General features: G+C 49.5%; 1 protein-coding gene across 1 annotated transcript in view; it reads right to left on the reverse strand.

Moving 5' to 3' along the window:
* Positions 1-7,176: 7,176 nt before the first annotated feature.
* Positions 7,177-13,062, reverse strand: part of TENT5C (terminal nucleotidyltransferase 5C) — a 30,919-nt gene continuing 25,033 nt past the window's right edge. The window contains exon 2 of the mRNA XM_045283742.1: positions 7,177-12,717. Within this exon, the coding sequence (XP_045139677.1) occupies positions 11,516-12,691 (1,176 nt within the window). The 5' untranslated portion in view covers positions 12,692-12,717 and the 3' untranslated portion in view covers positions 7,177-11,515. The remainder of the gene's footprint in view (positions 12,718-13,062) is intronic.

Here is a 13,062-nt window from a genome sequence, read left to right on the forward strand (position 1 = left end):
TGGCCTTCACCACAAATTCCTTTCCTGCAGCAATACACAACACCCCCGGTAAGTTCTTTCTCGCCTGCTTCCCAGCTGGTTGGGTCAGGAGCTGGCCCACGTTGGTTTCACACAGCTGGGCCACAGCAGCTTGGCTCCCTACCTGCCCTTCCCACGGGTTGAGGAGGGAGAGGGAGAGAGAGAGAGAGAGAGGAATCCTTAGTCCTGGGTTGGGAGGAACAGGCTCTGGTTGGGGCTGGGGGGGGGAGCGGGGCTGACTCTGGGGCTCCGGCTGTGGGGGAACCTCAGAAACAGCAGCTTTTCAGGAGGAAACAGCCCCTTGGTTGCAAAGTCCTCCTTTGTTGGCCACGACCATTATTAAAAATATGCACAGCCTAGCAAAACCAGCCAGTCACACATTTACAAAAGAGCCAGCCACACTGGAGCAAGAGGCTTCTGCAGCCTGTAGATCCTAATTCCTGCTACAGGGAAGTTGTTCAGTGAGAGAACAAAATGACTTTGTCATCAAGAGCGGTTCACTGTCGTCACCCTGACCCGTGCCTTTCATTCTCGGCTTACCCCCAGCCCAGGGGTCAGGGGAGGCAGGCCTGAGTTCTGGGGAACTGCTTGAGTTGGCAACACCTCCTGCGGGCATCGGGCTAATTGGCTGTCTAGCGAGAATTGTGATGATATTGCAACCCAGAGGCCAGTGGCAATAGGGCTGTCTGCCAGGACCAAGCACTGGACACTGCCCTGGACTTGCAAGCCAGCAGTTGGGCACAATCCATGCCATCTGGGCATGAACACACCACCCTGGCTCCAAGGTACAACTGCGCAGCCCAGGCCGATCTACCACTCGGCAGCTGCGTGGGCGATGGCAAACTGCTAAACCTCTCTGAGCTTTGGTTTCTCTTCTGTTGAGTGGAGGGTGGAGGGTGTTTATAAGCATCAGCAATCATAGAGTCAGCATGGCCTAGTGCTTACACGATGGGCTGCTAACTGCAAGGTCAGCTGTTCAAAAACACAGGCTGCTGCTCTGGAGAAAAACAAGCTTTTCTACTCCGGTAAAGTGTGACAGTCTCAGAAACCCAGTGGGGGCAGTTCTACTCTGTCCTACAGGGTCGCTGAGTCAGAATGGCCTTGGTGGCTGTGAGCGTGGTTTTGGTTTAGGATGGTTATTATCCCCCGATGGCCAACACAGCTGAAGAATCTGCAGCATGCAGACAGGAGATGGTAAACTGGTTGCCACGGATGTTGGCACATGGTGACCCATGTGTCAGAGCACAGCCATGCTCGATGGGGCTTTCAGTGACTGATCTTTCAGAAGCCCAGGCCTATCTTCCGAGATACTGCCGGGTGGGCTCGAACCTCCAACCTTCCAGTTAGCAGCCCAGTGTAGTAACTGTCTGCCTTACTCCGAATGCCTATACACATGAATGTTTTCAATACGACTTTGGAAGAGTCCTTTTACCTAGCGGACTCTAAACTCCTGCAAGGCTGAGGACAGCTGGTAAGGGACACCATGGATGAGCCCCTGCTATGGACTCGGGTCTTGTGTAGAACACCTTGCTTCACACAGGTCCGCGGCCAGCCCTCATCTGTGCATCATAGCGAGGCACCAGAGCTGGGCTCGGGTGGGTCCCGAAGTCCCTCAGGGAGTCCGAGGGAACTTGCTGTGCCTGTGCCCTGCGTTCCGAGTGTCGGCTCCCCTGCCTAGGAAGCGAGCTCTCCCGCTCCGGGCCTGATGCAGAAGGGGTACCCAGACAAGAGGGTGTTAGCAGCATCCAGAGCACCTCTGTGGAGCTCTACGCCATAAACCTTCAGTTTCACATTCCCTGAAATCGGGGCTGTGCTCCATTCGGCAGCAACCAACAGGCCAAAGGCGGAGTCACAGACAGAATCATTTTCTTTTCAGCAATACCTAGAGCAGGGTGGAAAATATGCCTGCTGAGAAGCTGGCTCTGCTGCTGGAGCTGGCGGGCAGGGTGGGGATGGGGTGGGGAGCTCTCTTCCCCATGCTCTTTCAAACCAAGGAAACTGATCCCTCCTGCTGAGGGTGAGGGGGGGTGGTATTGGGTGGGGAGCACATAAGGACAATCAGGCACAAGCCACAGAGGGACGTTTTGAACAGGACCCCGAGAGAGCAGGGGTGGATTGGGGAGCAAGAGGCTGCCAGTGGGCCATTCAGAGCTGCCTAAAGGCTGCTCCTCCCAGCCTCTGCGGGTGGTGAGCCAATGTAAAGATCCTTTTCATAAAAGGCTGCCTAGCGGTAGTGTTTACTTAAGGATAAGATGGCCCAACTTCCACTATATTTAGTGCGTGAAGATCTGCAGGTGTTTGACTCCAGGAACTGCTTCGGGTTTTGCTATTAGTTTTCTGCGTCCCCTCCCTTCTTGGTTTCATTGTTCCATAGCTGTGGGCGAGCTGGTTTCCTGACTGGTGCACATTTGCCCCTTCGGACCTCACCCACCTGTCAGCCTGCAGGCACTGAATAAGTGGCCTCTTGTTTAAGAGAAAGGAAGGATGCCGTTTCAGTGTCAATTGCGATGTAAAACTTCTTGCCAGACACAATCCAATTATAGGCATCCTACTTAATCAACGGGCTTGATTTATGTTTTCAGTTAATCTGTTTAACAAGCACTCTGTTTACTAACAACAGGCTTGGGAGGCGGGGAAAGGCAGGGTACTGGCTCTCTGGGGCCTCTTTCAAGGAGCCCTAGTGGCACAGGGGTTAGGCACTTGGTTGCTAAGCAAAAGGTTCCCACCAGCCACCCCACGGGAGGAAGGTGTGGCAGTGTTTGGGTCTCTCTGAGCTGGAATCCACAGCAGTGGTACAGGTGCCTCTGCCGCAGGCCATCCTGTGGCCCACAATAGAGCGATTAAAAGTTTGACACCCCGAAAGCCAGGGCTGACTCTGCCACTTACCAGTGGTGTCACATTTTGCTTTCTTTTGATTGTAAATGTAAACATCCTATCACAGAGTTGTTAGAAGATGAAACGCTGATGCTTCACATTAAAAGGAAAACAAAAAACCCCACTGCTGTATTATCTATCTGTATGGGAATAAACAGCCTCATCATTCTCCAGAGGATTGGTGGGTAGGTTTGAACTGCTGACCTTGTGGTTAGCAGCAAGACTGGCACCAACAACAAAGCACAGGGCCTGGCACTTGATGTGGAGTCCCCAGGCATGTTAGCAAGCTCACAGGCGGTCCCCCCACACCTGATTCACAAAGGGAAGGTTGTCTGAGAAAAGCTGCTGGCCTTCACCACAAATTCCTTTCCTGCAGCAATGCGAGGGGATCCATTACCAGGCAACTCAATACCTCTTAGGCCCACTCAAGAGGGCAGGCACAGCCAGTACCATGTGCCTGGCGCTTGCTGCTTTAGAGAGCACCTTCAGGGTGATTCGTCAGAGGAAAGGATAGGGCCTTGGAGTTAGACCTTTAGGCACTTTGTACGCAGGTTCTGCCTCCTGGTCTTATACCAAGCCTTGCAAATTGGGACAGCTCAGCAGTGCTGAGCCTTTGGCTCCCATCCTGTAACACGGGAGTTCTCCTTCCTACGTGCCGACCACAAGTTCACAGAACAGAATGTATGCTCGGAAATTGCCAACCCACTTTCTCCTGCTTTTGTTTCCAACAGACTCCTTGAGCAAAGGCCGATACACTCGCCCGACTGGAGGAATGGGTAGAAATTTAAGAGTCAGGTTAAAATCACTGTCAGGCTGCTGCCTCTCCTTCCCTCCCCTTCCTCTCTCTACACATACACACACCTTAGCTACTTCTTTCCCAGATAGGTGAGAAAAAGCCGGAGACTCTTGCATTTCATATCTCCCTGTAGTATCTTTTGAAACAATCTGCAGTAAAAGGCATCTGAGTAGTGATCTACTTCAATAAAAGCCTGAACTTCGATCTTGCAAGTCTGGCTAAACCAGAGGAGGTACACTGGTACAGATAGGAACTGAAAATACAGGGAATCCAGGACGGATGAGCCCTATAGGACCAGTGGTGTGAGTGGCAAAACAGGGAGGGTAAAGGGAGAATGGGTAGGAAAGAGGGAACCGATTACATGGAACTGTGTGTGACCTCCTCCCTGGGGGACAGACAACCGAAAAGTGTGAAGGGAGACGTCGGACAGGGCAAGATATGACAAAATACCCATTTATAAACTATCAAGGACTCATGAGGGAGGGGGGAGGGGGGAGGTAGGGGAAAAATGAGGACCTAATGTCGGGGGTTTAAGTGGAGAGAAAATGTTTTGAGAAACGATGTACAAATGCGCTTTACACAATTGATGTGTGTATGGATTGGGCTAACAGTTGTATGAGCCCCTAATAAAATGTTAAAAAAAATAAAACACACTGTTCAAATAAAAAAAAAAAAAAGCCTGAACTTGAAGGGTCCCTCCATCTAGTCCATGCCAGAACAGGTGCACTTGGTAGGGATCACTCTGAACAGGTAGGGAAAGACATATGGTATGAAATCCAGCCTCTAGACATGGCCCAGCCAGGATTTTTGCTGCCTCCTTAGGCAGGGAGTTGGGGGTGGGGGGTGGGGTAGGGGGTGGCAGGAGGCAGTCAAGAGACTCAAAGATGCACTGATAATTCCTCTGCTGCCAGGGCCATGCAGCATTTCTAGGTAACATTCAGTCCTAGAAGCACCAGGAAATACATTTGTCCTGGCTCTGCTGCTGTCCCCTAGGGCAGGGGAAGTCATCTGAACTTACCAATGCCCCTCAGCTTATGGGGGGGCCACGGAGAAGGGGTGCACCACCCTGGTTCCTGGCTTATTCCAGCCCAGTCTGGGCTCTACTCATGATCTGCTTTCCACACCAACTGCCATAAGGCCTGCAGGCCCGAAGCCTCCCAAGCGGAAGTGGGTACAGGGTGAGGCAGCAGAGAGGTAGCATCAGACTGAAATGCCATTGTTTCTTCTCAGAGGGGGCCTGACAAACGCCTGTTTCCTTAAAAGCAGTCAGCCTGCTCTAGCAGGTGTCATTCCCGAATTACAACCAAGAACACGCTGTGCACAGGTCTCCTCTGTAGTTTTCGAATGGACTTTTGGGGTTGCAGAAACACTGGGTGGCAACCTGACCATCTCTCGTGCTGTGGACTCAACACAAGGCAGGACTATGGGAAGTCTTACACACCAGGAGGGCAAAGGTATTGGGGAGTTCGGGAGGTTTTTTGCAATCTTGCTTCAGAAGGTTGAGAGCTTGTGATGGTCTGGTGTCCATAGCACAGCTTCTCATCCCAGGGAAGTGAGCGCCACTTCCCACACAATTTGTTCTGTGGGTCCATTGATCTGGACCATGCCTCAGATGGACATGTTTTCCAGGCACCGGAAGGAGGCATTACAACACCCCTTTACAACATCTCTAGGTAAATATCCAGAATGCAGCCCTGAGTTGTTGATGAACTGAGCCAAAGTCTTCCAGGGACAGACAACACGGCGTTCAACATTTGCAACACCAGCTCTTGGCCAGTGCTGTGGGAGGCACGTGTTCACCAGTGAGCCGAAGAAAAGGCTGGAACCGTGCTGATGCATCCAAGTCTGGACCCGAACAACAGGAAGAGGAGGTGGCAGCGGCCTGGGAAGACAGAAGATGGAAAGGGTGGCCTTTGAGCCAGGTGTGTAGGTGCTAGCTGTGTGGTGTGAATGCATGGACATGACCGTAGGCTCTAGAAGTCGAAATGACTTGGCAGAAATCGTTCGGAGGCCGAGAAGGTAGACTAGGGATAGCTGTGAACAACTATAAACATTGTGTTTAGTCTGACATATAATCCTGCACACGGTGGTCTGAAGCAGGTTTTAATGTAGGGGAGAGGCTTGAACAAGTGTTTTTGGAAGCCTTTGAAGACAGGAAAGATGCAGGCAAGCGGCAAGCTTGGAGATCTAGCTTGGCCAAGAGCTGCACCAAGCTAGAGCCGACGAACACGTCAGATGGTCTGTGGTATAAAGGAGGGAAAGGACCTTGGAGCTGGATCACAGGCATGAGATCATCACATTGCTCTTTGGTTGCTCCCCATTTTCATAAAGGGAGTCAAAAGTCACTATTCATGACCAGCTCTAGCTCCAAAGTCTAGCCAATGTGAGGAGGTAGTTGACTGTAGTTAACTGAAGGTGGTCAACGAGAAGTCCAACGAGGCTGATGCAGACATTGACGATGCCAAGATGAAGACATGCCATTGACGGGGTGAGCCTGCAGTCAAGGTTTAAAGGGAAAATCTTACTTAATAAATGCCACCAGGAAGGACCCAACGTCTACTGAACTCCAGGGAACCCTCATCCTCCATCTACAATGTGTAAGCAACAAAGCAGCTGAAGACAAGAGGCTGAAAGATTTGACACACAGTGAGAGACATTTCTAAGTCATCGAGGGGATCAGAAGAGTTAAATTCAGCAGAGTGGTCATGGAAGGGGTGAGCCTGAGTCAGCATGAGGGCAGAGAGATGAGGGCTTAGAAAGGCTGGTCTGATGAGTTGTAATGGGGCACTTGTGGCATTTTTTCACACAATAGGTGGTTGGAGAATAAACCCAATGTAGGCTGCGGGTTGGCAGGGGCATTGTTGATTGGATCAAAGGAATCACAAAATAAAGTTGGTCACTGTTCCCAGTAGCAACTTCACATTGCCCAAGGAGTGCCCCAATCCCATCTGTTTGAAGGAATCTTGGTCTCTGGGGTGAGCCCCAAATCAAGGTGAGGGGTGGGTGGGGAGAGAAACTCCCCTGGGTCCTCGGAGTAACTTATTCCAAAAAAGTTCCTATGAATCAGCATTTACCCCATGGCAGTGAGGTATATAATGTGGTGGGAGTTATTGTTCCATTATTGGAATAGATTTAGGGTCAAGTTCAAGGAAAACTAGTCATTATTACTGAATTAGACAAGAGACAAGTACAGAGGGAATGGCACCTGCCATTAAGTATCAGACGATAGGGTACACCCTGAGGAATAGAGGAGTTTAAATTGGTCCAGAACCTTGGAGTTGATTCTAAATGTTGGAATTATGGGCCCTCCAGGGACACCGTCTCACTTCCACCCCAGAGAAAGTATCGTGTTTCAGAGAAGTACCCAATGTTGATCTTGCCGACGGCTGTTCCCCCTACCATTCAGCATGTGCTGTCCATAACCTGGAAATCCTTCGCCAGTTGAGGAGAAAACAAAAGGAAATAAGCATAGCTGACAAGGAGTTTGGTTTGGGTTTTTTTATGACACATTTTATTTCTCAACCACAAAGCTTTATTTCATATCAAGTTCTAGCACATTTTGCATTGACAAGGGATTTCATTGGCATCAAGTAAGAAAGAAGGTCAGTGACCATTGACCAAGAGGACCGCTCAGGCGTCTTAGGCACTGCTAAGAACTAGAAGCAAATCGAGAATGATGAAAAAGTTTCCGATTGGTTCTAATGGGTATCTTTTCATCTGAAATAATTTGAAAATCAATCATTGCTTTAGAAAATTAAATGCAGTTTTAAACACTACTAAAAGAAAAAAGATAAATTAAAAAGAATTTTTTAAAGCCCACAGATACTTATTTTAACTACTTCCTCTGTAGTGGATGGTCTTTCTCACCTTCTTCCACAAACACACAGGGAGATTTGTACCAACTCTCACTAGCCCAAGCAAAACGCCAAACATTTTCATCTTACACTTAAGCTATGTCTTTAAAAAGTGATAGGTAAACAAGATTCAGGCACTTGAATGCATAAAATGACCCATTTCTTTCCTGATCCTCACCTTACAAGTCATAAATAATTCTGAAAAGCTGACATTTTTGGTTTGATTTGGTTTTGAGTATTTCCCCCTACATAGCTCCCTGGGTACCCTGGAGTAGTTGGTTGAACTGGAATATACTCCAGTGGCGTCGGTGATATTTTGGTCTCTGCCAGACTACAGATAGGAATCTAACCTTGGGAACTCGCAATTCTCTCAACTTCCAGAAACCACCCAAAGGCTTCTCCCTAGCAGAGAGCCCTAGACAGGAAGAAAGGGCCCCTGAGAATGTAAGGGTATTGGGTGTTTTTTGCTTTTATTAAATGTTGGATAACTTTTTTAATTCACTCACTAGGAGAGGGCAGGTGCGCTCCAACAAAGAACCTAAGGGTTTTCACCCTAAGATGAGGCACCAGTCCCCAAAAGTGAGCCAGACAGGAGTTATTCCTAAAGCCAGGGGGGCTGCTTTATAGAGCGGCACCACTTCCCCAAGGCGAATAAAAATGGTACTAGTTAAAACGCCAACCTACCACGAAGGTAAGAGGCTAGAGGGGGTGGTCAAGGACAAGTAGCATCAGATCTTCAGCAATGTGATTAAGGTGCCACTGCAAAATTCAGGTTTCATGAACAGCTGGCTGTAGCTCAAATCCCCAAGGAAAATCAAACTTGAGGTGGGGGTGACCAAAAAAAAATGCAAAAAAAACCCAACACACACACACACACACACACACACACACGAATGCCAAACTACATCTGTACCATTTAACAAGAACCAGCCATCGACCCAACTCCTCCAAACCCACACATCAATTGGGTCCTCCCGGCCTGGGCCATGTCAACCCACCTGCAGTCGTAAGTAAGCAAGCGCTCTCGAAGGAAGGCACTGGTGAAACCATGAGCTTGGTTTCAAGAGTTGAATTTGGTGAGTGAGGAACAAAGTCTCCTTGCCAAGGGCGAGACTGAAGTTCAAGGCCAAAACTTAGTGTGTACTCATCTACCAATACATGGAGAACAAGGTACCATTTGAATCGATACCCTTGAACCTGATTCCAGGCTGCAAGCTGGGATAATAGGCTGTCTACTTCTAAAAAGCACCCGAAAATGGTTCAGAGTCCTGAAAGTAAATGAGAGACTGCTTCCATACAGACTGGGTCATGTTACTTGAATTTTAGTGCTGTCTGCCACTGCCAAGCCCATGCTACACCACCCCCTCACACCCCGGGCTTGGTGCGTGGACAGGGGCAGGGACAGGGAAGGGAAGGACAAGCTGGAATTCCTGGACACACACCCCCCCCAAGCTAAGTTACCTGGTGTAATCTAAGACTGGCAGAAGATTCCTGGAGGAAGTGGAGAACCCATTTGGCCATGGGCTGTTTTCAAAGTGCAATGTTGGCCAGTGGCATGGTGTCCCGAACTGCAGGCAGCCTTGTCCACTCTCCAACTACAGAAGCTGCTGAGCTGAAGGAAAGTGCAGGTAAAGAGCTACCAAGATGGCAAGCCCGGTGATGGGCAGGCGGCCCTCCCTCGATGGGGTATAGAATCAGACAGCTGGAAATCTCTCGCCACTTCTGTGTTTTTCTTAAGGACTATTACCAGATAAGAAAAAAAAATTCTCTATATAAATAAGCAGAAAGAACTTTGAGGACAAACTAGAACTTTTAATTACTCGATGCCATCTGACCCTATCTTCAACCAGCATCTCATTACCCTGATTCCACAAGCCCTCTAAGTAGACGCAATACTGGTTTCTGTGAGAAACAAGCTAGCAAGTGCTTACGCTGAACAGCTCCATCACATTTCAAAACTTTGGTTCAACAAATATGTCAAGATGTCATTCCTGGATGACCAGGGTGTTTGGGAAGTCGGCATTCGCTCTTCATTAGGATCTGCTTCCCCTTTAAACAAGGACACACCCTTGGGACCCACACACCATGCAGAGCTGGTCTTGACTCAAAGCGAATCCAAATACAACTGAGGCTTCACAGGGCACAGGACCTGGCTACACTGACAAGAGGCTTCGTCACACCACCTGGACACCAGCCAAGTCTTGGACCTCAGTCATTTCTGATCAGCTTACATCTAGGCGGACCACGGCACCACATCCCAGAAGCGATGTAAACGCATGTCTCCCGAAAAATAGCAAAACGCTCGTTTCTGCAAAGCCTGTCTTCAAGCTAACTGCACTGCCTACCTTGCGGAGGACAGCCACCGGGGTCAGAGGACGGGAATTTGCAGGATCACAGAGGAAAGCCGAAATCAGAAGCATGAGTTTGATTAAGTAGTAACTTTAAAAACCAAGCTGGCAATAGTTTAAGTGTCTTTGCCCTTGATACTCTAAAAAGTGATGCTTTCTAAGAGATCCCACAAAACACTGACACACAAAACCCCTCATTCTAAGTCTACGAGGAATGCAAGATTAGCCTAGCTCTCTCCCACTCAGGCAAGCTTGCTCTGGACTAGAGATTAACACTGTTTTTCTTCAAAAGTACTGGACAAGCAAGCATGGACCAAATCTACTGGAATAAGGACGATCACTCATTCACTCGGTTTTCCCAGCTACACTAGAATCCATCGTTCCACATGATCATCCAGTGTGCCTCAGTTGCTCCAAGACACACCAGCCCAGAGGCAGCAGGTTAGCACTCTGAAGCCAGGGCACTCCACGGGCATCCAGGTCTGCTGAAATTCCGGAATTCATTTGCTGTCATGTGAAAGAGAAAAAGCAACACACACATATATACACACACACCTAGGGGAGGAAATCACACTTGTTTTCATTTTTTAATAATTTGGTTTAAAAACTTGTCCTATATTAGGGTGCAACCATATAGGGTTTCCAATGAAAACATGGGAAGACCCTCATGTCAGTTGCCAGCATGTCAGGACGCCAGACTCAGCACAATCCCCGATCACAAACAGTCAGCCATGAAAAGAGCTGATGAGGGGAAGTCATTCAATACAAACTCCTTACTCTAAAGAACAAAGGTGGGGTGGGGGGGAGGGGGTGATGCACTCTCACGTTTCCTACTTAGTCAACCCCCCACCACCAAAATACTAGGCTCCACATTTTATTTTATTAGTTTTCTTTCAAGTTACATTTCAGGAAACTTTTTTTAATTTTTTCTTCCTCTTAGCAGTTTCACACAATTCTTTGCACAACAGCGCAACATCTAAACCATAAGCCACTTCTAACCAGATCTCAATTCTCCAGCTGTTGCCTTTGGGTTACTGATGACGGGAACCCTCAGCTCTGCTGCTGGGATAGACCTAAATCCCTTGAAGAAAAAGTAAATCACTAGGGTACCCTCGGGTTCACTATGTTACGTCTGCTTAAAGTGGATACAAGAAAACAGACTATCAGCACAACTTTCTGTAACTGCCCTGCCAAGAATCCCCAGGGAGGGCAGACACAGCCAATGACTCCAGGCTACCTTGAGAAGGCGAACCAATTAGCTCGACACCTCTCCGGCACCGGCCGAGCTTTCCCCAATCTCAATGACACAGATTTCCATCCCCACATGTTCATGTGTGGGGCACGGCGTGTTGGTGTCCAGTTTGGAAGCATGTGGGTATGCCATTCTTCCTCTAGCATTTTCCAAAGTGGTGCTGAAAGACGGGTCCCTTTACTGTTGGCTCATGATACACTGCAGACCCTTACCAATGGGTACACAGAAGGACGTGGGTGGGAGAAAAAAAAGGCAGAATCAGAGCTGAGTTCCCCTTTAAAAGCCAAACACCTACATCTAGAAAGAGGCTCCCCTACCTGAGAGCCCTTGCCCTATCAGGGTCTCCCACTGCGGACACCCTTAGGTCTCAAGGTTAGTTACAGGGCAGCCAGGTAGGGTAAGGCTGGCTGTAGGTAACTGGAGGATGGGCAACGTAGTAGTTGTTGAAGTTGCCATCACTGACGTAAGGAGCTGGCTGGTAGTAACAGGTGACGTTGGTGGCATTGGGGATGATGTTTTGTTCTGCCAGCACGCGCAAGGCCAGGAGGGAGATGAGGTTCAGGGTCTGCCTCCGTTCATGCCCCATGAGGCATACGGTGCTCTCATTCACCACCTTGCGAAGGGTCATGAGGTAGTCGTACTTGCTTCTCTCTTCTTCGGCAAAGTGGTTTTGAAGGTAGGTCTCCAGCTTCCTTTGCTGTTCGAGGATGTCTGGGAAGTCGATGAAAAACCTGGAGCACATGTAACGCTCCAGACTCTTGATTTCTTCCTGGTCTGTGGGCCTGAAGTCCCGCACGAGGAGGTTGCTGTACTTGAGAAGCCCCCCGCCCCGGATCTCCTCGGGGTTCTTGGTGGCGATCAGTCTGTTCTGCAGGTGGTCAAAGGCTTCCTCAAAGTCCCCATACATGCTCTCCCCGATCACCGTGGGGTGGGCGTGCTCAGAAATGGAGTTATCGGGGTCATCGTAGAAAACAAGCAAAGAATCCAGGATGATTTGAAAAGAGTCCACGCTAAACTCGAACTGGCGCCGGATGGAGTCGACGAATTTCAGCTCCACGTTCCTCCCGGTGTTGTTGGAGAGGGAGATCAAGCTCCAGCGGTCCGTGTCGGTGCAGACCTTCACCAGCTTCTGAACATAGGCCTCCTTGAGAGTGATGGGGCTGATCTTGAGCTTGCTCACGCCCTCGGGCAGGAAGTTCAGAAGGGAACACAGAACCACGTCTCGGACCAGTTGAAATTCTGCCTCCGTTGGAAGAGCCACGTGAAAGATGAGGTCCAGGTCTTTGCACCCCAAGCCGTTGTCTTTGACCAAGACGTGGCCAGCTGCAGAGCCATTCAGCCGGACGTCCTGCACTTTGATGCCTGCCTCCTCCAGCCGGCCACGGACGGTCTGAACAATGTCCTTCAGAGTTATCTCCAAGGTCGGAAAGTTGCCTCGGCCATGGACCGGGACGACCTCGGTCAGGACCTCGTGCAGCCGGCTAACCTGGTCCCAGTTCAGCACGCTGAAGGACACACATTCCCTGGTCCTGCTGCTCTCGTCTGTCATCTTGGGGGATGTCCTGGCCAGGGACACTGGAAGTGAAGGGTGAGAAATGAGAGTTAGGTTCACTTGACGTTTACGTGGGGAAGACAGCTCACACCGACAAGATGCTGGTTTCTGAGCAGCTTCATCAAGGCAACTGGACTCCTGGAGCCCCCATGTCAGAACTGTGTCCTTCCCCTCAAGCCTTCAATGTTCGGATTTTCAGAAACACCACACCAGGCCTTCCTTCCAAAGTACCCCTGGACAGGTCCAAACCACCCGCCATTTGGTTATGTAGCCAAGTGTTGACTGCCCGACCGTGGAATTTCCACTGTGAGGATTAAATGCCTAAAGAATTGCTGAAAATTCATACACACTTTTATCCTATAGCAATT

The sequence above is a fragment of the Echinops telfairi genome, unplaced genomic scaffold, assembly GCF_000313985.2.
Source record: "Echinops telfairi isolate 266 unplaced genomic scaffold, ASM31398v2 ScPeMD7_7466;HRSCAF=8504, whole genome shotgun sequence".
Lineage (NCBI taxonomy): Eukaryota > Metazoa > Chordata > Mammalia > Afrosoricida > Tenrecidae > Echinops > Echinops telfairi.